The following is a 22915-nucleotide window of genomic DNA, read 5'->3' on the forward strand; positions in this document are numbered from 1 at the left end:
TTGATTTTTACTAACTAAATCTACCTTAGTATTATATACCTTGAGAAAAATGCTTGATATCCATATTGTATGATTTATTTATTTGCCATATTTATATTCTAACCAAATCAATTCTGGGCAGTGAACCACACAACTAGTATATACAGTTAAAGACATAATACAATGCCCAAGCAAATTAAAATTAAATATTCAAGAAGCACCAGGACGAACTAAAGGCTAAATACCCACTGGGATTTGCCTCCTAAATGCAAAGAGGGAGAAAGATATCCTCCTTTCTGGGGTTGGGTGTTCCGAAGAGTAGGAGCCAACACTGAGAAGACCTGTTGTGTGACCCACTCACCATAGATCTCGCAGAGTATGGGTGACACCCCCCCCCCCATTGGCCCCTCTAGGTTTTTATACTGGCTGAGCAGATTTTATTCTGGCATGGTTTGTATAACTTAATCTGGTGCTGTTAGGGGCTTTAATTCAAAGTAGTCACCAGCACTTCAGCTGGACTCAAAAGCTAATAAGCAGGCAGGATAGTAATTCCAGGGTAGATGCGATTCTACTGTAATGAGATTGTCTTGTCAGGAACTTTGCCAGTACATGTTGAATTAGTTGTAGTTTCCCCAAAGTAGTGTACATATATAATGATCAGGACATGAGACACAATTTCTAGACATCCTGTTCAAGGTGCATAATTGCCCTAGTAGTCAAAATTGAGGAAAGATCCTCATTTATTTGATCACGGTTAAGATAATAACTTTAACCTTAGACTGTCTACTGTTGACCTCACACCATTCCTAAGAGGCCTGTAAGGGGCGTTCATAAGCGCACCAACGTATCTGTTTTCTTACATGTTTGACAAATAATAAATAAAATAAAATAATGGGTTGCTATTTGGGAGGATGTTTAATGGTTTCATTAGGATTGGATGATAATGGTTAATCCTGGTTTAATTGTTTTTTGAGTGGGACTGATTATTTGAAGAGAGGAAATTGTGGTGGAGTTTTTTTTAGATGGAAAGGAAGGATTCAGACTGGGTGTAATAGATATAATTTGTAATATATTATTTCTTAATATTTATATTATTTCTAATACTTATGACAGATAAAGTGTGGCTGTTTTGCATTGCCAGACTAACTTATAAATATACTGAGAAGCAATCTTGTTGACTGTGATACTAGTTTACCTCAGTTGTACTAGTTTTGCCACACTTCTTTCTTGTATGTTTTTATTAAAGAGTATTCGAAACACCATACACTTTTTAATGTACAACTACTTTGGTTTCTATAACATAGTTATCTGTGGAAACCAGATAATTTTGTAACGGTTCTACCTAACAGTGGAGGGAGGGTATCTTTTAGATTATCTTTGAGTGTCTTTTAGATTCTGATTTTCTGTGATTTCAAAGGGTGATTATTTACACTGGATTCTTTACACCTCAAGATAAGAATCCAAGAACTAAATAATCCAAGAACTAAATTAGGAATGGCTGACTTTAGGGGACTAAGTCCTTAATAGGCAAGAAAACAAATTACAATAAAATAATTCAAGTATATCTCTCTGGTTTGTTACAGGTATTTATTACAAATGGCTGGATGTCTGATTTGGTTATTGTTGTGGCTGTTACAAACCGTGAAGCCCGTTCCCCTGCTCACGGAATTAGCCTTTTCCTAGTAGAAAATGGTATGAAAGGCTTTGTTAAAGGACGTAAACTTGAAAAAATAGGACTTAAAGCACAGGTGAGTCCCAGATAATTGCTCTAATAAGTATGGGTAGTAAACACAATGGAAATATATTTCAATTATCATTGCATTAGATAGCAAGCTAGATATATTTGGCAAGTGGTTGTAGAAGTCTATGTCCTAATCTTACAGTTCCTATAACAGTGTTTTTCTCCTACTGAATGCCCGCCTGTGAGCTTTCTCTTGATAAGCTATGGAATCCAACAGGACTTCTCAGCTGGGTCCAGTGGCAGGAAGATTTGGCTATTAATGGCTTTGCCACATTCAAATACAGGAAAGGGAGAGGGGAGGGGAGGGGAGGGGAGAGTGAGTGCACTCAAAAAGGGTATTATATTACTCAAAGGTGGAGGGCAAGGGTTTGGGCTTCTGAGAAAATAAAGCAAAGCTGCAGAAATAATTGCCTCCCATCTTCTATGTCCCATCTGGGATTTTTTGCATCCTTCATTACAAGTCAACAGAATAAATACAAGGTGGAACAAAGATTGATTTCCACTATTATATGCTACTTAGACCTTGGGATTTGACTATGGAAAGTAATCATTTTGGTAAATAGTATCCTCCATCCATTTTAATGCATTTGTGGGCCCACAGCACTTCTTTAAAAGAGAAGCATCATGATACAAGGTTTAAGGAACATTGGCAAATATGTGACTTTATTATTTAAAATTAGGACACAGCTGAGCTGTTTTTTGAAGATGTCCGCTTGCCTGCCAGCGCACTACTTGGCCAGGAGAACAAAGGCTTCTATTATCTAATGTCAGAGCTTCCTCAGGTAAGACAGACACGGAACCACACTGAGATATAAAGCCATACCAAAGAATAATACAAAGGCATTATTTGTCATTGCAGCTATCTGGCAGCAACAGATTATATTGGATGACATTTGACCTTCTGTGCAAGATGTTGACAGCTACCACTTACTGATTTCAGGGTGGAAATCTTGCATCCAGAATTGCATTGTTATTTTCTCTTTCAAGGCTTGAGCTTTTATATAACTTGTTGTAATATGTGAGGAAAAGATTTGGGGATATACTTAGTAATGTTGATATTTTAATATTAAAATATGTAGTATCAGATCTCATTCCTGTTCTATAACTATTGTACAGATACTTAAAGAAGCAAAATCTTTTTTTACTAGGGCCTTCCCCCTGCCTTTCTTTTCCTCTATTTCTATGTGAATAGAAATAGAGAGTGTTAGTGCTCTCTTTGTGGACTTCAGTAATGGAAACATAAAGTCTGCGTAATGTCAGGAAAAGCTATCTCCCTGTCATTAGCTTTCAAAGGGGAGGAAATTGAAGGTTTAGGAGGCTGCAGCTGAACCTGTTTTGAGTCCAAAGCAAGACATATTTTGCTCCTAGGAAAGCATTCTTTTAAAGTTCCAAAGGAGGTACTGATTTGTTTTAGCAATTTTTTTCTCTGGTAGAATTTCTCCGCTGCGCTCCCCACCCCCTTCCCACCCCGCAGGTCACACTTTCTGTCACCAATTTAAAATACCAAGTTATTGAAAATAGTTAAAAGAGGGCTCTTTTCTCTCAGCATCCACAAAAATAGAATTAATTCTTCAAAATATTTCACTTCGTTCAGTTCTATTTAGGTAGGCATTTGTCTCTACATTCTGTTTTTGTTTTCCTGTCTCATAATTTTTTGCATGGGAAGGGTATAATACAGGTAATCCTCGGGTTACGCATTCCCGTAGCAAACGTTCGAAGTTACCGATAAGTGCCTCCTAGCATTTGCGAACAAGTCCCGAAACTACAAATCTTGCAGCACTATGGCAGTTGTTCGCCCTTATGAATAATCACAGAGGCTTTGCAATATTCGTCCTCAATGTTGCAGGCTAAAATGGAGCTCCCCTGGCCCATTGCAGGCCAAAATGGAGCTTCCAGGGGGCAGATTCTCCCCTCTGACACTCCATTTGGGGCTCTACGGGCCTCTCCCAGCCCGTTGCAGGTGGAGGCCTGAACAGAGTGTTGAAGGGTGGATCTGCCCCAGAAGCTCCATTTCGGCCTGCAATGGGGGGAAGGCCCGAATGGAGCATTGGAGCGGCAGATCCACCCCCGGAAGCTTCATTTTGGCTGGCAACCTGCCAGGCAGGCCTGCGGAGTCCGAACAGAACTGCAGAGGGGCACATGCGGCTGAGAGGTTGCTTGCTAGATGTTCAGAAGATAAGTGACCAGGCATGGCAGGATGTGGGGGAGAAGTAATTGTGGAGAGCATGAGGTATTTCAGTGGGTGGGGGAAGCCTTGGGTGGTCTTAGGCAGGTGGCCTGTTCCATCACTAAGCTCCCCCCCCATGGCCTTCCGCATCCCGTGATACCTCACATGCACTTAACAAGCCTCCCGTTTGGTTACCGAATGTGTGGGCGAAAGGAGGGAGTGATCCCATTCAAGGTACGAGATTCACTCCCACAAATCCTTGGGTTGTGAATGCAATGGGCGGGCTCCATTCCATTTGTGACTCTATCTGAATCTTTCCTTTGGGAATATTATTTTCTGAATATGATTCATGTTTTCATGTAGAATACCAACCATATTCAACAGTTCAAGAGGTTCATATACATTTACACGGTAGCACTAGGTAGAGAGTCAAAGTACAAAGCTGACACATATTTTGTACACCTCAAGTCTGTTGGTGTGATGACACGGGGCATGGCACAGAGATAACACAGGCATGGCACAGAGTTCAGACCTCGCCTTTATTGCTCCAAATTTCCCCAAACGCTCCCACATTTCTGGCAAGTCCCAGCGCAAAATGATCACAAACCCTAACACACATCTCAAGCAGCCTCTGGCTGCATATAATCCAGCCCAGCACTGTGTACACTAAGGCTGCATAGCAATAAATCCAGCAGGGCAAATCAAGGAGTTCAGGAAGCAAAGGATCCAGTTAATAAATCCAGAAAGCCAGAAGGAATGCAAGGACTCTTGGAAAGTTCAAACGTCAGCACATAACACTTCAGGAACTCAGCATTTGTTCCCCACAAATGCCCCTCCCCACAGCGTCTCCTTAAGTCTCATTCCCCAGGTGTGCCTTGTGAAGATGGGCAGGGCACTCTTCTCCCAAGTAGCCTGCTCAGTCTGCGCTGTTCTCGCCTTCTCTATACTTTCCTTACTCTCAGATCAGGACGGGGTGGTCCTTGCTCCTCGCCTGTGCTCTGTCTCATGTTCATCCTGCCCCTGTTCCTTCCTGTCTACAAACTATTCTAATCCTGAAAGGCCTTGGCCGGACTGGCCCTTCCCTTCCCCATTTTCCTCCAAAGCCAATGAAGCCTCCCTCTCAATCTGTCGGCTCAGATTCTAGCTCGTCTTCCCCCGCAGATTCAGGCTCCAACAGGGGGCATGACAGTTGGCTCCTCACCCCTGTGTCAGCCCTGGAAGTCATCTTTTTCTTTGGATCTTCAGGGATGCCACACTTAGTGCTGTGGGGATTATGGAGTTGGTGGAATATACAGCCATAACAACATTCTTTTCCTTGGCAGTCAAGGTCGTTCAGCCTGTACCTGGAGAAGCATAACTGGGGAACATTTCCAGTTGGGATGGTGGATTGATTGGACCATGTGATGGACATGTGGGTGCAGGGGAAGGGACTTTGGCTTTCCTTTGGATGGGGAAAACCCAGGGGCTTTCTGATACGGTTTTCCCAGATGTGCCAATATGACATCTCTAATAAAATGGAACTTTGAGGCACAGCTGGCCTCGGAATCTTCCTTGGTTGGGACTTGGAACCCTGACACCCTGACTTCCATATGCTGATCAAAATTTCTGCATACCATAATCACAGATTCATCTCTCAATTATTTTAGGATCTATTCAAAATATGTCCATATTGGGCTGTATATTCATTAACCTGCAAACAGACTGAATTTCAGATTGATAACTTAAAGGAGTAGTACCAGTTAAGAGCAATTTCAAATTTTTCCACGATGAATAAATTTTCCGCCATGCATTTCCACCATACATATTTTAAGCTGCATAAAATGTATCTTGATGTTATAGACCAGAATATTAAATATTACAATTGCATCTGGGGCAAGTTAAATTATTTGAGAGCTTTTCTTTCCCTAGTTTTACATTTAACATACCAGGCACAAAAGTGTACTCAAAGCAGATCTACAGTAGATCTAGTTGCAAGGCTGATTTAGACCTATATACATCTTTATAAACCAGAAAGGTTTATAAAGGAAGACAAGGAAGAGATATCTAGGAAGAAGAATGTATAGAGAAATAATGATATTTTTTCCATTTAATAATGAACATGTTTGAGAATGTCTTTTCCCACTTATCTTTCAAGGAAAGGCTCTTGATCGGTGATATTGCGATTGCTAGCTGTGAATTCATGTTTGAAGAAACAAGAAACTATGTTAAACAACGAAAAGCTTTTGGGAAAACAATTTCACATTTACAGGTGAGAACTTGAGAATATTTGTTTCCTCAGTAATACTTTTTAATTTGAAATCCTTTTGTTTTTTTCATTTGGGGTGCAGACCTAGTTGCTTGGTCATCTGATGAACAATCTACATCCAGAAATCTTTTGATTTCTAGCTGAGGGCCGCTATTTGGCCTTAGGGTTTGTAGGACTTTTTTTTCTTCCATGTATGCAGATTATATGCATCTTTTTGTTTTTTAAGAAATGACTTAGAGACTTTCTGAAGTTTCTCAGTTTATCACTTAAAAACATAAATGTTCCTGTGAAGTGCATTGTTATATCTGATTCTTATGCATTAGGCTAACAGTTAAAAAATAAACAGATGAATTGCTGATATTTTGAAAGGAGGTTGAAAGTCAGAATTACATCCTTTCCTTGCAAGCATGTCTTAAATACATCCTGGTGCTGGCTATTGTAATTGTTGAGGGTGGAATTCTGTGTTTATAATTCTGCATAATAAAATTTTCATTTCTAGATTTCTTAGGGATGAGGAAAAGACTTTAAGCCAGTTTATAATATCAATATGTGTGTGGACTTACTTTCTTTTACAAATTCCTGACTCGGAAAAGCAGAAGAAATCCAATTGCAGAAATAATTAGTAGTTTTTAGACATTCCTGGGGTGTTTTTTGGGGAAATGAATATGCGAGGTAGCACCACTTCCTTTTGAAACATGCTCAGTAAAAATATTTTTCAAAAGAAAAATGGATTACCACTTTTTGGTGAACTTGCTGGAGGGAAGAATGCATATCAAGTATTAAATAGGAAACAGATTGGGAGACATGAGAATTGCTGGTCAGGACAACTTGGGAGAGGAGATGGGACTGAGCAGAGAGATGCATGAGAACACAGTGCTAGAGGGGAGTTGGGTGGCAGATGAAAGCCAAGATAGGGGAAAAATGAACTGTATAAAATTGACCTTCATATGAAATTAATTATGAGTATAATACGAAAAAAGAAAAATAAACACATGTTCTTTCTAGGTACAAAACCGATGTACTGTCAAGATTAATTAGATATAAAATGCTTCTGTTCATGATCAGTTTTACTGACCTGGTTAAAATTTACAGTTATAAAAGTTTGTGTTGTTAAACTAAAGTTAAACTAGAATTTTGAAAAAGATGCATTATTATTACCATTGGTAATAGTGAACAATACAACAATCTTCATAGAGATAACATCCATTCACAGTATATAACTAATACTGTACCTACTAAAGTCAGAAAGAATTGTGGTGGGGTTTCACTCCCCACAAAATACACATAGTCCTTGACTTACACCCATTCATTTAGTGACCAATCGAAGTCACAATGGCACTGAAAAAAGTGACTTATGATTGTTTTCCACATGACCTTTGCAGCATTTCCATGGTCACTTGTTCAAAATTGCTTGGCCACTGGCATGTATTTATGATGGTTGCAGTGTCCAGGGTCATGTTATCAACTTCTATGACCTTCTGACAAGCAAAGTCAATGGGGAAGCCAGATTCATTTAACACTGTGTTATTAATTTAACAACTACAGTGATTCACTTAATAACTCTGACAAGAAAGATTGTAAAATAGGCCAAACTCACTTAACTGTCTTGTTTAGCAATGAAAATTTTGGGCTCAATTGTCGAGGACTACCTCTAAATATTAAGGCTTAAAATGTTTTTTTACATAGTTTCAATGTGATTAAATTGTTAGTTTGCTTTGGGCCAGTGAATACATTTTAAATTTTGAAGAATTTCTATGGACACAGTCTTTGAACATTTTTTGCAAAATATTGCCAGCTATTATGGAGATATAATTGAGATGTTCATAATGTGTTGCAAGTATTGAAAAATAACTTTGCATACATTGTATCTTTTCTTTTCCAATTGGAAGACTGTGCAACACAAATTAGCAGAATTGAAAACACAGATTTGTGTAAGTCGGACATTTTTGGATAATTGTATTGATCTTCATTCACGGAAATGCTTGGATTCTGCTACTGCTTCAATGGCCAAATACTGGTACGTCTATTAAATAAGAACTTAATGTCATATATATATGCTCTATATCTGAATAGTGACAATAAATATAATCTCATAATATACTCAAGAATTGTAGGGACAAATACCTTCTGCAGAAAATTCAAATGGGTTACCCTATTTTCAGTTCTATTTTCTTTCACTCACAATATATGTCAATATGTACAGTATGTATAAGGGGCCTTAACTAAGCAATCTTGGTTTTGCTTTAAACAGAATTTCATTAGAATCATAGCTGGAAGGGATTATAGAAATAATCCTGTCCACACCCTGTTCAATACAAAATGCATCAAAACACCTCTGTAGAAGAACTCTAGTGAATGAGTAATCACTATGTTGTGTGGCAGCCTCTTTCACTGGCTGACAACTTGTCCACTGAAGAAATTACAATGTCTAGTGTGAAACTCCTTCCTTGTTTTTTACCCATTGGTTCTGGTCTTGCCCACTAGAGCAATGGAACAGAAGTCCATTCCCTTTTCTGTAAATTGACACTTCAGATATTTGAAGATTGCTTTTTTATCTCCCTTGGCTATATTTTCTATAGGTAAAACATATCCAGATTATTAACTGTTTCTCAGTTGCAGTTCCAGACTTTTTGACTGGGTTTGGTTTCCAGACTTTTCACCTTGTTAGTAGCCCTCCTCTGAACCTGTTTCAATGTACCATTATCCTTTTTAAATTATGGCATCCAGAACTGCCCTCAGTATTCCAATTGGGTCTGATAAGGGCAGATGATCAAATGTTTCTTGGATTCATTATTAAATGAAATAAATAAATAGTTGTTTAACAATGTATTAAATACAAAGAATATTCTATATATTTCTATATATATATTACACACACATGTACACATTTGCACACATACACATACATATGTAGAATTTTTCTTAAATCTGACCAGAAAAGCAGTCCGTTGTTATATAAGACAGCTTTACCTAGATTCCTTAGAATTCTGTTTTTCATTAGCCAGAAACAGCTCTTGGAATTTTTTGCTGTTACGTATTAACATGTTTCACCAAAGTGAAAACATCCAAGGAAATATTGTGTACTGATACCAGATTAAATTAACTGCTTGGGTAAAAGAAGTAAGATACAGGTAGTTTTTGATTTACAACAGTTCATTTAGTAACCGTTCAAAGTTGCAACAGCACTGAAAAAGAGGAACTTATGACTAGTTTTCATACTTATGACTGTTGCAGCATCCCCATGGTCATGTGATCAAATTTTGGATGCTTGGCAACTGGTTCATGTTTATGACGGTTGCAGTGCAGTCACGTGATCACCTTTTGTAGCTTTCTGACAAGCAAAGTCAATGGGAAAATCACTTTCACTTAACAATTGTGTTACTAACGTAACAATTACAGTGATTCGTTTAACAACTGTGGCAAGAAAGGTCATAAAATGGGACAAAATTCATTTAACAAATGTCTCACTTAACAACAGAAATTTTGAGCTCCATCATGGTTGTAAGTCAAGGGCTACCTATATAAAATTAGGAGAAAGAGCAGAACACATTTTCTTGAAATGTTTGTCTCTTATGAAAATTAGTAAAATAAGCCCAAAGATGTCCACATGAGAAATATCCAGTAATATAAAATAATATTGGACTGAAACAGCAATTATATTTAGTTTTAATAAAAGGAAATCATTCATCTATTTGCAATTGTACATACCTATTTAGTAGGATTTCCAGCAATGTGCAGAATGCTTATTTATGGTTGTACCTAGATATATATTTTGGGTATTGCCATTCATGACCTGCTTATCTTGCTTTCCAATGTAATCTTTAAAGTATCTTTCTTAAAGTTGTTTCTCTTTTACGTAATTGAATTTGATTTTAGCTATATTCATCATATAGTGCTGTGGAGATTTCATTACTGAATAGAAAATTCTCTTGGTACAGATAATTTTTCCATACTTCAAACTGATGTAGAAAACATTTTCAGTAGAAGATAAACCATTAAATTGTTTGTATTGAGCATTTATGTATAGTGAATCTTGTTAAATTTAAACCTACATTAAAAACCCTTTTGTTCAATTGCCATTGCCAAAATGAGATTTTGAATTGTATATAAATTATTGTATGATTGCTTAGATATATTTTCTAGCTGTTAAAACTTCTCATGTGTTTTTGGCTAAATAATGCAGCTAGATAAATAGAAGTGATAATTTCAACTAATTTTTTGAGTATAACAATTCAAATAGTTTTGAAACAGACTTATCTATGCTTTAAGGGCTTCTGATCTCCAAAATAATGTGGCTACTCAGTGTGTGCAGCTTCATGGAGGATGGGGATATATGTGGGAGTACCCAATTGCAAAGTAAGTTACTTTTTTATTTTGTTAGTAATTTTTTTTTTAAATTTGACTTATATGCCACCCTTCTCCGGAGACTCAGGGCGGCTTACAATGCGCTAAGCAATAGCCTTCATTCTTTTGTATATTTATACCAAGTCAGCTTATTGCCCCAACTGGGTCCTCAATTTACCTACCTTAGAAAGGATGGAAGGCTGAGTCAACCTTGAGCCTTGGCGAGATTCGAACCTGCAGTAATTGCAGGCATCTGGTCTTAATAACCAGCTTAATAACAGGGTGCCTTAGACCACTGTACTACCAAGGCTCTTAGTAATGCAGTTTAGTTGAACAACCTGAACATAAATACTTCAAGAATCTTTTACTTTTCCAGTCAACTTACCTCATATAATGTGAGCAGCAAGCTCAGGTTTTTATTACTGTTAAGTTTTCCGGTAATATGTTCCCTTTATATACAACTTTATGGCCTCTTTGTTACTTTCAACTTTAATTTTATGTCTATTTTAATTTTATTTTATATCAGCTATTTTAAGTAGTTCTTTAACATCTGTGTTATATTGGTGTCATATAATTAAATATTATAGATTTCTTGGGATCAGTAGAATTTTGGGTATCGTGGTTACCATCACAAAATACCTGATGTGGGAAATGTGTCCATTTACAAAATTATTCCTGTAGTTGGTGTGATCAGTTATAACCAGGGCTGGGTTCTAAAAATTTTTTACTACCGGTTCTATGGGCGTGGCTTATTTTGTGGGCATGGCTTGATGGTCGTGTGACAATTCTTTAGGATTTAGCAGAGGTACTGGTCTACCAGGCTTTTAACTGCTTGCAGAGCTGTACCGGTCTACCCATTTATTTTTGCAGGCACTGGTCTACCCATTTATTTTTGCAGGCACCAGTCTACCCATTTATTTTTGCAGGCACCAGTCTACCCATTTGTTTTGGGAGGCAATGGTCTACCACCAAACTACCTTTTACCACTGATCAGCTGTAGGGCGGCCCTTTGAAGCCCCACCGCAAGAGTTTAAACAGTTTTTCCTTATAGCCCATCAGCTGGGACTCAGGAAGCAGCAATAGATTGGGGGTGGGGTCAAATAAAAAGTAAGAATAACGCAGGGGGTGGGGGTGGGGGCCCCACGGGGGCAGAACCTGTTCGGTGACATCATATTGTCACCGCTACCGGCTAGGTGGAACCGGGAAGAACCCACCACTGGTTATAACGTATCCATTTTACAAAAAGGCAAACTGGTTGGATCACTTCGCAGACACAGAAAACTCACAAACACAAAGCATTTTTTCTGCTTTTCCTTCCCAGCCTTGACATTTGACAGAAGATTGTTTTATATGTTTTATTATAATTTAAAAAGAAAGTTCAACTATTTAATGTTGTATATGGTATGATAAGTAACATATACATATTTTAAATACATGAATACGTTTTTCATACTACCTGCTTTAGCCTGACTTGTCATTTCTTTGATTTTCACCACGTCTGATTGCAAGTCATCCCCAAAATTGTCTTTGTGTTTTCACTGTTAGCTGCTTTGCTACAACTATTTTTCTTTCTTTCCTCCTCTTCTTTTGGATCATCCAGAGTTTTCTCCATTTTGTCTTTTTACTAAGCAGCTTTAATAATTATACTTGTCAACCTTATTCCCAAGAAGCTTAGGTCTTAGAAACATTCTGGAAAATAAGGTTGCAGAAACTTAAAATTTGCATTTCACATTATCTCAAAAGCTACCAATCACCATTAACAAGGTCATTGTTAAGAATATATCTTGGTAGGAAAAGATATAAAAGACATAGATATTTATATTTATTAGTATTGGTATGCTTAATTCATATGCTTCAATATCTTTTTTTTTTCCAGATCTTTTGTAGATTCTCGTGTTCAGCCAATTTATGGTGGTACCAATGAAATAATGAAAGAGCTCATTGCAAGAGATATTGTAAGCAACAATTAGTTGCAGTTACCTGATAGAAAATTAAATTTCACAAAAACAAAATCCCAGCATATGATCCCAGCATATGAAGAAATGGAATAAAAGTTGTAAAAGTTGTAAAACAATAACAAAAAACTGTTTCTCAGGTTGACCTTTAATGTTCAGTATTAAATCACTGTCTGTCTTTGATGATATAAATTCACATTGAACAATGCAAGACGCTTTGTTGAATTTTTAACAATTCTCAAACTTCTGAAGTTACTCTGGATGCAATGTACTATGATTCTACATTCAAAATTAACATACTTTTTAAAGAAATTTTGGGTGCCAGAGGAAATGCCAATTGTAGAAACTTACACAATGGATTTTTTCAAAATAATGGAATGTGAATCTATTTTTTTTCTTTTTAAAATATTACATATATTATAATCTTAGATTTATTTCTGAACTGATACAAAATATAATTATAATTCTATTGATGAAGCAAAAGAAATTGCATTTGCTTTTTCAGTAGCCAGAATGTGCTGCTGATTCATAATCAGCTGGCAATCAACTGCTATTCTAGTAGTCTGTTTCACAAGTACGGTAGTATTACCAAACCAGATATCCTTGTGTACTATATTCACATAGTTGATTTTTATTTTGTAAGTGAAGCACTTTGAATTCATTCTGTTACTTTTATTCTATTAGGATCATTTTATATTTTATTTTAGTATTCTTAGTATTAGTTATCCCATCCAATTTTTTTTTCTTACAGCAATTTATAATTATATTAAATAATTAAGTGTGAGATGATGTATGAGGCAAAAAAAATATTTACACTGACAGGATCCAAGAGGTCTGTATCAAGAAAAATGAATTGCATTTTCACAACTGTCCTGCTGGGAATCATTAGGAAAGGAACTGAAAATAAAACTGCCAAAATTCTAATCTTTGTGCAAATGTATTATGTGGGTGAATATGGAATATTATGTACAGTTCTAGTGTCCAGATTTGAAAAATAAGTTATAATAAAAGTAAAAAGATGTAAAGGAGTATAAATTAAATGATTGGAAGGGAGGGTCAGAATCTTTATAAGAACACGCTAAAATATTAATTACTCTTTAGTTGGATGGGGGACATTTCAATGATCTAAAAAAAGCTGAATAAAAACAAGACATTTTTAATGAATGTAAAAGTTCTGTAGTGTATTTGATGAAATGTTAAAACTCATCATTCTTCAAAAAAATAAATAAATAAAACAGAATAACAGAGTTGGAAGGGACTTTGGAAGTCTTCTAGTTCAACCCCATCCTCAAGCAGGAAACTCATTTCAGACAAATGGTTGTCCAATCTCTTCTTAAAAACCTTCAGTATTTTATGCAGATAAAGTGTATAAAATTGCTTGGTTTGAAGAAAGTGGGCAGAAGTTTTTATCATCTGAAAACTAAGAAAAGAGGTCATCCAGTGAAGCTGATGGACTCAAAAAACTATAATTAGCACGTGTATTTCATTGCCACAAAACATGGCAATAGCCACTAATGTACTTGGCTTTAAAGGCGATTAGATAAGCTCATGGAAGATAGGTATGGCAAGCCAACTAATCTTGAAAACAGTGTTATTTCCCACTTGCAGGTGACATGCCTCCCAACAGATGTTGGAAAGTAAAGTTTGTTCTCCATTGTTTGGCATTTCAGTTGTTTAGGATTTCTCAAAGATAATATGTAGAGGCTCAGCCAGACCTTAAACACTCTGGAATGCAATTCATTTCAGTCTGATAAAAAATAAAGTCCTGCTTCGGTCAGTCTTAGATGTCAATCCTACCCCCTTCATAATTTCCTGTTGGAACATAAACATTTTGAAGGATGGGAAGAGAAGAGTAATCTTGTATTTTATTATATATGTTAACAGTTTATTGTCTTCACTGAGTAGCTAGTATACAGATTCCTTTTATTCTGAATATACAGTATCCAAAGAAGCCATTTTGATTAGGTTTAATATCTATTTTTAACCTAGGCTGTCATCCCATGTTTCCCTGAAAATAAGACAGTCTTGTATTTTTTTGCCACCAAAAAAGGCACCAGGTCTTATTTCTGGGGGAGGGGTGTCATCCACTGACTCACCTCACTTGAGCGCATTGCCCCTGGCATCCTTTTCGCTGTCAGAGGCCTTTAGGAACTTCTTCTGAGCCCAGCAAGGCTTTTCTGAAGGCCTCTGCAGCCGATAACAGAGCTCCAGATCGATCCAGAGCTCTTTTATCAGCTGCAGAGGCCTTTAGGAAAGCCTTGCTGGCTGCAGAAAAAATGGGCCAGCAAGGCAGTTGTCGGGATGTGCGTGGCTTGGCTGAAACTGTCCAAAGGTAAATAGTAGAGCAGCTCCACCCCACCATCCCTACCCTAGCTTAATTTTTACCCATGCACCCTGGAGTGGGCAGGGTCTTAATTAGGGCTTATTTTGGGGAGGGTAGGATTTATTGAGCACAGATTTAAAAACCAAGCTAGGACTTACTTTTGGGGTAGGTTGTATTTTTGAGAAAACATGGTAGTTTTTACTTTCCTGATATCAGCCCTATAGTTTGGGCAACCTCCTCTCTTCGCTTATAACCTGATATTATTTCTATTTTGTGTATGAGCTCTTTTTTTATGTTCAGATTTTCATTAAGCTGTTTTGAATTCCCAGTTGGCGTCTTCTGTTGTTCTTTTCTCACCTCATTGAACTTTTAAACTTCCTTCATTAGGAACTATTCTCTCTCTCATCTATGTGTATCTTTTTTCCCCATTATCTTCCTATGTCATGGAATCTACTTTTGTTTTTTTAGGGATTCTGCAGATTGTCGACAGTCAAAAATGGCAAGTGGAACTGGGCAATTGAATGTGAAGCACACACATAGCTTCAACATAACAAAGGATATTTTAATCATTTTGATTTTGTTGACTGTCCTGTATGTCTCCATCCTTATTGCTTGAGTTTAATCAAGTTTCATTTTTAAAAAGTAAAGCATGATACTCTGTTTTAGATTCCCTCAAAATCAAGACCTCCAGGATTACTGTTCTCCAAAGTACCCATTACTTCCGCTTCCTCAACTAAGTATTGATTGATATCAAACCAAATGGTGCTCATTCTCTCTTGCTTTCCTCTGTGCTCTGAAGAAAATTGCCAAGTTGGGATCTTTTGTTTTCTGAAAATATACCAGGACAGCTAAAACCATGCAGAATTTCATGCCTCTTTGAAATGCATCATACACTCGCATTGGCACTTAAAAGTGCACATTTAATGTAGCATAAGCTTTTATGGATATCATGATGGGTTTTTCAGATTTTAAAATGCCCCAGGGCTATTGCTTTCAATGAAATTATCTGTTAGTCTGTTTCCTAATGCTATTCCTACAATTCTGCAATTATTTCTTCTGTATCAGCAAGGAACTACTTTGACACGACGGAAAAACAACGGACCAATGCTGCTCTCTCTACCTCGTGCTTGGCATTCATTCGGCTAACGATGTTAACAATGTCCGCTCAGTACCCTAATCCACGAATGCGCAATTCCAGCGCACAATGAAACCGAGAAGGGAGCAGTCGGGCGAAGCGCCGAACTGGACGAGGCTCAAGTTCAAAATTGACTCTAAAGAGATCGGCTGAGTTCCCAGAATCCTGGGAGAATCCTGAAGACCCACCGCAGTGTGCTTTGCATAGGGCCGCCCACCTTGGCTTTCCATTGGTTGGTTTAGGCGGCCAAGTCCGAGCAGAGGCCTCGGTTGCCCCGCCCAAACCCCTGGCCGCTAATGCTTGTTTGCTGCTGAGGCAACTTACTTGGAGCGGAGCGGCTGTTGGGGAGAGCCAAAATTGAGCGGAGCCGCCAAGTGGGATGGGAGGGACAAGAGAGGCGCCGCCGCCGCCGCTTTTGTTTTGGGGGAAGTGAACTGGGCTCTGCGAAACTGAGGCAACCGGAGGAAGAGAAGCAGCCCGCAAACGGACGGGCGGGCGGACGGAGTTTGCAGGCAAGTCGGTGCTTGGGGAGAGGTGGAGGCTGTTGCTTTTCACGGTTGCCGCGGGAATTTGAGAAGAGACGGTTGATTCCCGGCGGCGTTCTCCTTTTCTCCCGCCTTCTCTGGGACGCGCGAGGACAAGCGCAAACGACCCCCGGGGCAGCCGCAGAGTTCTGAGCAGCGCCGTAACGGCACTGAAGCGAGGAGAGGACGGAGGCGGTAGGGTTGCGGGGAACGAGAGGCGGGATTGGGGAGGACGCCGGGGGAGGGCGTGGCGGCGCCCAAGGAATGTGGGAGGGGAGGGGGGGATGCTGCCTCACGCCCTGAGGCGGGGCGGAGATAGAGTCGTGGTTCGGGGGCGCGAGGGAGGGATCCGTTTTTTTGGTTTGTTTTTTTTTTTTACGATGAGGCAGAAGGAGAGGTGGGGACAGCCTGCCAAGTGCGCCTCAGGTTTGGGAAGCAGCGTTAGATTTCGTAGTTTAGAAAAGTCTACGGGGCGGGTTGGGGGAGGGGCTCAAAACTGATTCAGCTCTATCTTGGCTACGGGGAAGAGGGAAACTTAAAAATTACAGGTGATGGTCGGCCGAGGTTTATTTCTATTTAACTGAAATTTTCTCTCTTCGTAAGTAGCAACATGGGATGTATAAAATTGGATGTTTTTTGCTGTTTGAAAATAGATTCAGCGGACTCCTAAACGCAGCCTAATTAAAGTGCTATCCACCAGCTTTTCAGCTAACAAAATACTTGCATATACTGTAACATGCTGTCCCTGCTTGTAATCCCTATCCTACCTTATGCACGTTGCCCTCATTTATGGACAGGAATTGGTGGATTCCTCCCAGCTTTGTTCCCCTCCACCAAATAACACCAACTAGTGGGAAAATATCCTGCATCCCCATCTCCTTGATGTGAGATTGAGCTGGGGTTGGCAGGGAGGGTAAGGTTTGAAAGATGGCTAAATTGGTTGATTAACCAACTGTTAAAACTCCTCCAGATTTGTTCAAGTAGGTTAGGTTGAAAGGCTCCCTTTCAACCTAACCTACTTGAACAGATCTGGAGGAGTTTTAACAGTTGGTTAATCAACCAATTTAGTTAGGTTCCTTTTGGTTGCTGGTTTAGTGTCCAAAGAGAGTTGCCCCATGAAACAGCAAGACTACTCTCCTTATTCACAGTATGGTCTCTCTCTCACCATTGCTGACCAGCTTCTATTTGGACCAGTCTAGCCTTCCAAAGTGGAGATTGGCTCAGGGTCCCTGTGGATATAGGGAGAGAACCCAGTTTGAAAGAACCAGGCTGTCCTAGTGTTCAAACAGTGGTTTTGGAACACAACATCAAGGATCAAAAGAGCGGGTACTTCTGAACCAACCTTATTGACTAACAAGTACTGATCTCACCCCCAAAATATTACATGACTTGCCACTAACAATGATTGATGAAGTATACCAGAATAAGAGCCAAAATAATGTCAAGGTATAGGGGGAAAAGGTTACTTTTAACACTGTTGCAACTAAGGATGTTTAAGGTGATGCAGGCATAGACTGGGAGTCAGATGAAGACAGTGTCATGAAGACAAAGCAGAAAAAAAGGTTGTTGTTGCATATTTGGGGCATGGATGTAGCAGACCATAATGTAGAATATTTAGAATATTCTAAAAAGGACAACTCATACTTAGTTTAAACTAGATAACCATGACATGTTGGGTTATTATTTCAGAGATATTTCCTTATATAAACAGAGAAACAGAATGACTATAAGTGAGCAAAAAGAAACAGCATTGGGAGCTGGGGGGCGGTGGCGGCAATTTTGGACTTCCTGCCAGCTTCACCATTGACTTTGCTTGGGGAAACTGGCAGGGAGGGTCAGAAATGTCTCTCTTCTTTATTCTTTACTTGCTTCCTTCTCTTCTATCCTCCCTTTCTTCCTTTCCTCTCCCTGTTTATTGTTTATTTGGCCAACTAAATCTAAAAATGTGGTGTAAGAGACTTACACTTACTAATTTACTTACTAATTTTCCAGAAGTAAATCAGTGTTCAATTGGATTCTTTCATTTGTTAGAATCATATTGCTAATGATAAGACAATATCAAGTCTGAATTTCAGCTTTTGTGTTCTTCTCAAATGGGAAATTCTGTTATTCTGGAAAGTGTAATTGATACATTTTAGCAAATATAGTGAAAATAATAATAGCATAAATTATATGCTAAAATATGTATCTGTTGAGTGAATTGATCTGCCTATGTGTTACTCTATTTCAATAGGTAACTTGCTGGATATGTGACATGAGTTTACTTTAAAATATGGAACTTGATAATTATCCAATGCGATAATGTTGTCTTGAATTAGTGTTTTTATTTATGCATATGTGCTGAACATCAGCATTCCTCCAAGGGTTAAAATAGATATCTATCAATTTACTATCCAACCTCCTTAAGTAGAAATCAGATTGATCTGACTAATTTTTTATCTTCAACCTGCCTTTTAACATGTCAGATGGCAAGCTCAAAATGTCCATTGCTAAGTAAGGTAGTAGTTAAGTGAGTTTTGCCCCAATTTATGAACATTTTTGCCAAAGTAGTTAAGTCAGTCACTGCAGTTGTTAAATGAATCCTGCAGTCATAAAGTGAATAGCTTCCCCCATTGACTTTGATTGTTGGAAGCTGGATAGAAAAGTTATCACATGACTCTGGACAATGCAACTGTCATACATACATGCCAACTGCCAAGCATCCAAATTTTGATCACGTTACCATTGGGATACTGCAACAGTCATAAGTGTCAAAACTGGTCATAAGTCACTTTTTTCAGTGACATTGTAACTTTGAATGGTCACTAAATGAATAATTGTAAGTTGTGGGCTACCTTTCTGCTTAGTATTTCAGTTTTATCTTCTAAAAAGTGAAAATTATTTTGAAGGTAAAGGTTTCATACTTAGAAATACGGGAATGCTTACATCCCTATTCTGGATTATGTCAATAGCATATGCAGGAATTTACAGGGGATGAAATAGTTAAAACCAAATAAGATAGAATAGTAAGTAATACATTGTAATGATATTATTTTCATAAATGTTGAAATAATTAGATACGTTTATGATGGCCACCATATTGTTTGTTGTTTGTGATACCATCTGAATTTTTCCCAAGAATGGCTCATAATCTCATCAGCCTTTTGACTTGATTGAGGTATTATAATTTGTGATTCAACATATTCAAAAATTGTGTGTCGGGTAGTTCAGGGGTTGTCAAACCTTTTCAGGCTCTGGAGTCTAGTTTGAGTCCATGGAAGGAAGCTGACATCCTTCGGGAGGCTGATTTTTCAACAGCCACTAGAGACAAAAGGGACACAAAATCCAAGCAGATTTTCACTCCTGAGCAAAGATGCACGGGAGAGAACACTAGGGTTTCACAAAACGTAATTTGAAAAACCTTGAACTAATAATTTCCTATATATTTGAGTGAAACTTCTGATTCCTGAAAATTAAAAAATATGTACCATCCACTTTATTAAGATTATTTTTATTAGTCTTTCAAAGTAAAGGTTTCCTATCAAATTTCTTATGGCTCAGTTAATTGAAACCAGGTTAATCCCTTGTTTTCATAGAGCTTTTAGATCACTGACCCCAAATGGATATTGGTATTGGCAGAGATTATAAATCTTAGTTTTTGTGATGTGCTCACTCGAGCATTTTGTATCATTGTGTGCAGCATAGTGAACATGGACAAGATAAAGAAAAGGAGAGAGTTGCCTGAGGAGGAAAGGAAGAAGGTAATAGCTGAGCATGGTAAAGGTAAAGGCTATACAATGTTCCCTAAAAACCTTCATGTACCTGTGACCAAGCTTGCTAATGTTATCAAGAAGTTTAAGGTCCATGGGATCATAGGCAACCTCCCTGGATGTGGCTGCAAGGGAAAAATTGACCCCAGATTGAATAAAAGGATAGTTTGAATGGTGGAGAAAGAACCAAAGAAAACTAGAAAAGATGTTGGCTGTGATCCAAGATCATGGTACAGGTAGTCCTTACTTAGCAACCACAATTGGAACTAGAATCTTGGTTGTTGAGCAAAACAATAATTAAACTAGATATCATGTGATTACTTCACTCAATGATGGCAATCCTGGCCCTTTCAACTGCAGTCATTAAGCAATCATGCAGATTGTTAAGCAGAGAGGGTCTCAGGTAAGGAATGTGACTGCCCCTCAAAAGGGGGAATACCTGGGAAGCTCCACTCAGGAGCTGAAAATCCTTTCTGCCAAAATCCAAGCAGGATTTTCACTCCTTAAGAGAAAGACAGTCGTGCTGCTTGTGCTAGACAACCCAGGGCCTTACTCCCATCCCTTGAGGCATCCCATACTTCTTTCCTTGCTGCACTGTCTCTCCATTCAGGAGCTGAAAGTCCTCCCTGTCAAAATCCAAGCAGGTTTTTCAGTCCTTGAGTGAAAAGACACATGACTTGACTTCCCCACCCATCTGAGGCATCCTTCACTCTCCTCTCACGAGCTGAAATACTTTTTTTTTTTTAAAAAAATTCAGCTTCCTCTCATCTCTAGTGCCTGAAGGAGCAGCCTTCCAAAAGATGTCAGCTTCCTTCCATGTGTGGAAGAGATGTCTAGTATAGTATTGATGAGTTTCCCTCAACAATTTAAAATATCCCATGGTGCCATATGAGCATACAGTTTGGCAACCACAACTTTAGCCAACTGTTCCTTCTTATTATAAAAATGCATAAGCAATAATTTGACCTTAAATACTTTCCCACTTAAAATTTGTGATATCTAAAATAAATGATCTATGATTATGTAAAGCTTAAAACTTACTTCTTATTTTACAAGAAGAGGGCTTAATGTCTGTGAAATCTGAAGGACACTTTTATGCATGTCCATCTGTCATTTTGCATGCGTGTCAAAAGTATGCATCAGGCTGCCCTGCTTGTTCTGAGACATTGGTGCTCAGTGCTGGAACTACTACCTCTCTTGCTATGGAATTTGGAATTTATTTATGAAGAATTTTAGATATATTCATGCTTGGATTGTTGCAAAAAGGTTATTATATGCCAGTATGACTGGAGTCCCCTCAAGTATGTCTGTAGTCTTTTTAGTTGGTTAGAAATATGTCTGTAGACATATTTGCAATCTGACAGATGGCTAATCATCATGAGAGATACATCAGATTTCCAAGCTCTAGGCCTGTGATGGCGAACCTATGGCACGCGTGCCACAGGTGGCACACGGAGCCATATTAGTGGGCACGCCAGCTCAGCTCTGGGGCGCATGCGCGTGCCGGCCAGCTGATTTTCGGGCCTTCTGGGCCCACCAGAAGTAGGGAAACAGGCCGTTTCCTGCCTCTGGAGGGCCGGGGGCGGGGGAGGCCTGTTTTTCTTTCTTAACTGGCTCCAGATCCTCTCTGTGTATCTGGGAACGGCGAAAACAGCCTTTCCCACTTCCTTGGAGGCCCTATGGAGGCTGAAAGGGCCAATTTCCCCACTCCCGGTGGGACAGGAAGTGACGTTTTTTCCCTGCCCCCAGCCTCCAGAGACTCCTAGAGAGGCTCCTACAGACTCCTAGGGAGGCTCCTAGAGACTCCTAGAGAGGTTCTGGAGGCTGGGGACAGCAAAAAATGTCACTTCCTGTCCCACCGAGAGTTGGGAAATGGGCCCTTTCAGCCTCCGTAGAGCCTCCAAGGGAGTGGGAAAGGCTGTTTTCCCCATTCCCAGATACACAGAGAGGATTTGGAACCAGGTAAGAAAGAAAAACGGGCCTACCAGGCCATCATGTGCCAGGAGCGGGGGGTTGCACACACATGCGCGTGGGCACGTGCGCGCGCGACCCTCCCCCGCCCCCCTCTCCTGGCACGCGATGGCAAAAAGGTTAGCCATCACTGCTCTAGGCAGTGTTTTTCTCATCATAGAATCCTATTTTAGATTCTTTTCTCATACATAGAATCCCATTTTACATATTTCATCCTTTCCTCTCGCTGTCATAATAACCAAGACTTATAGAAAGAATAAAAAATATTAAAATGCTCTTAAATAAATTTGATTTTTCTCAAACGTTTCTTTTAATTTCCCAATCAATATATTCTCCAAATAATGACCAGAGTTTATAATGATTAGCTTCCAGGTCAGAATAGAATAGAATAGAGCTGGAAGGGACTTTGGAGGTCTTCTAGTCCAGCCCCTGCTCAAGCAAGAGAACCTATACCATTTCAGATAAGTGACTGTCTAGTCTCTTCTTAAAACCTCCAGTGATGGAATGCCCACGATTTCTGAATGCAAGCTGTTCCACTGGTTAATTGTCCTAACTGTTAGGAAGTTTCTCCTTAATTCCAGGTTGCTTCTCTCTTTGATTAGTTTCCAACGATTGTTTCTTGTCCTGCCCTCTGGTGCTTTGGAGAATAATTTGACCCCCTCTTTGTGGCAGCTCCTCAAATACTGCTATCATGTCACCCCAATTCTTCTTTTCTTTGGACTAGCCAAACCAAAACCTGCAGCCTTTCTTCATATGTTTAGTCTCCAGGCCTTTGATCATCT

At 39.0% G+C, this 22915-nt stretch overlaps 2 protein-coding genes across 2 annotated transcripts in view; both read left to right on the forward strand.

Annotated features, from left to right (window-relative positions):
• Nucleotides 1-12642, forward strand: part of ACADL (acyl-CoA dehydrogenase long chain) — a 26492-nt gene extending 13850 nt beyond the window's left edge. Inside the window, exons 6-11 of the mRNA XM_070956780.1 lie at nt 1563-1727; nt 2401-2502; nt 6022-6135; nt 8022-8149; nt 10402-10488; nt 12353-12642. Of these exons, the coding sequence (XP_070812881.1) occupies nt 1563-1727; nt 2401-2502; nt 6022-6135; nt 8022-8149; nt 10402-10488; nt 12353-12446 (690 nt within the window). The 3' untranslated portion in view covers nt 12447-12642. The remainder of the gene's footprint in view (nt 1-1562; nt 1728-2400; nt 2503-6021; nt 6136-8021; nt 8150-10401; nt 10489-12352) is intronic.
• A 7460-nt stretch (nt 12643-20102) lies between these two features.
• The window catches only part of KANSL1L (KAT8 regulatory NSL complex subunit 1 like), a 48595-nt gene continuing 45782 nt past the window's right edge, over nt 20103-22915 (forward strand). Inside the window, exon 1 of the mRNA XM_070956782.1 lies at nt 20103-20153. Coding sequence (XP_070812883.1) covers nt 20103-20153 — 51 coding nt within the window. The remainder of the gene's footprint in view (nt 20154-22915) is intronic.

The sequence above is a fragment of the Pituophis catenifer genome, unplaced genomic scaffold (genome assembly GCF_029215685.1).
Source record: "Pituophis catenifer annectens isolate HBS135680 unplaced genomic scaffold, rPitCat1.0.hap2 SCAF_1, whole genome shotgun sequence".
Taxonomy (NCBI): Eukaryota; Metazoa; Chordata; class Lepidosauria; order Squamata; family Colubridae; genus Pituophis; species Pituophis catenifer.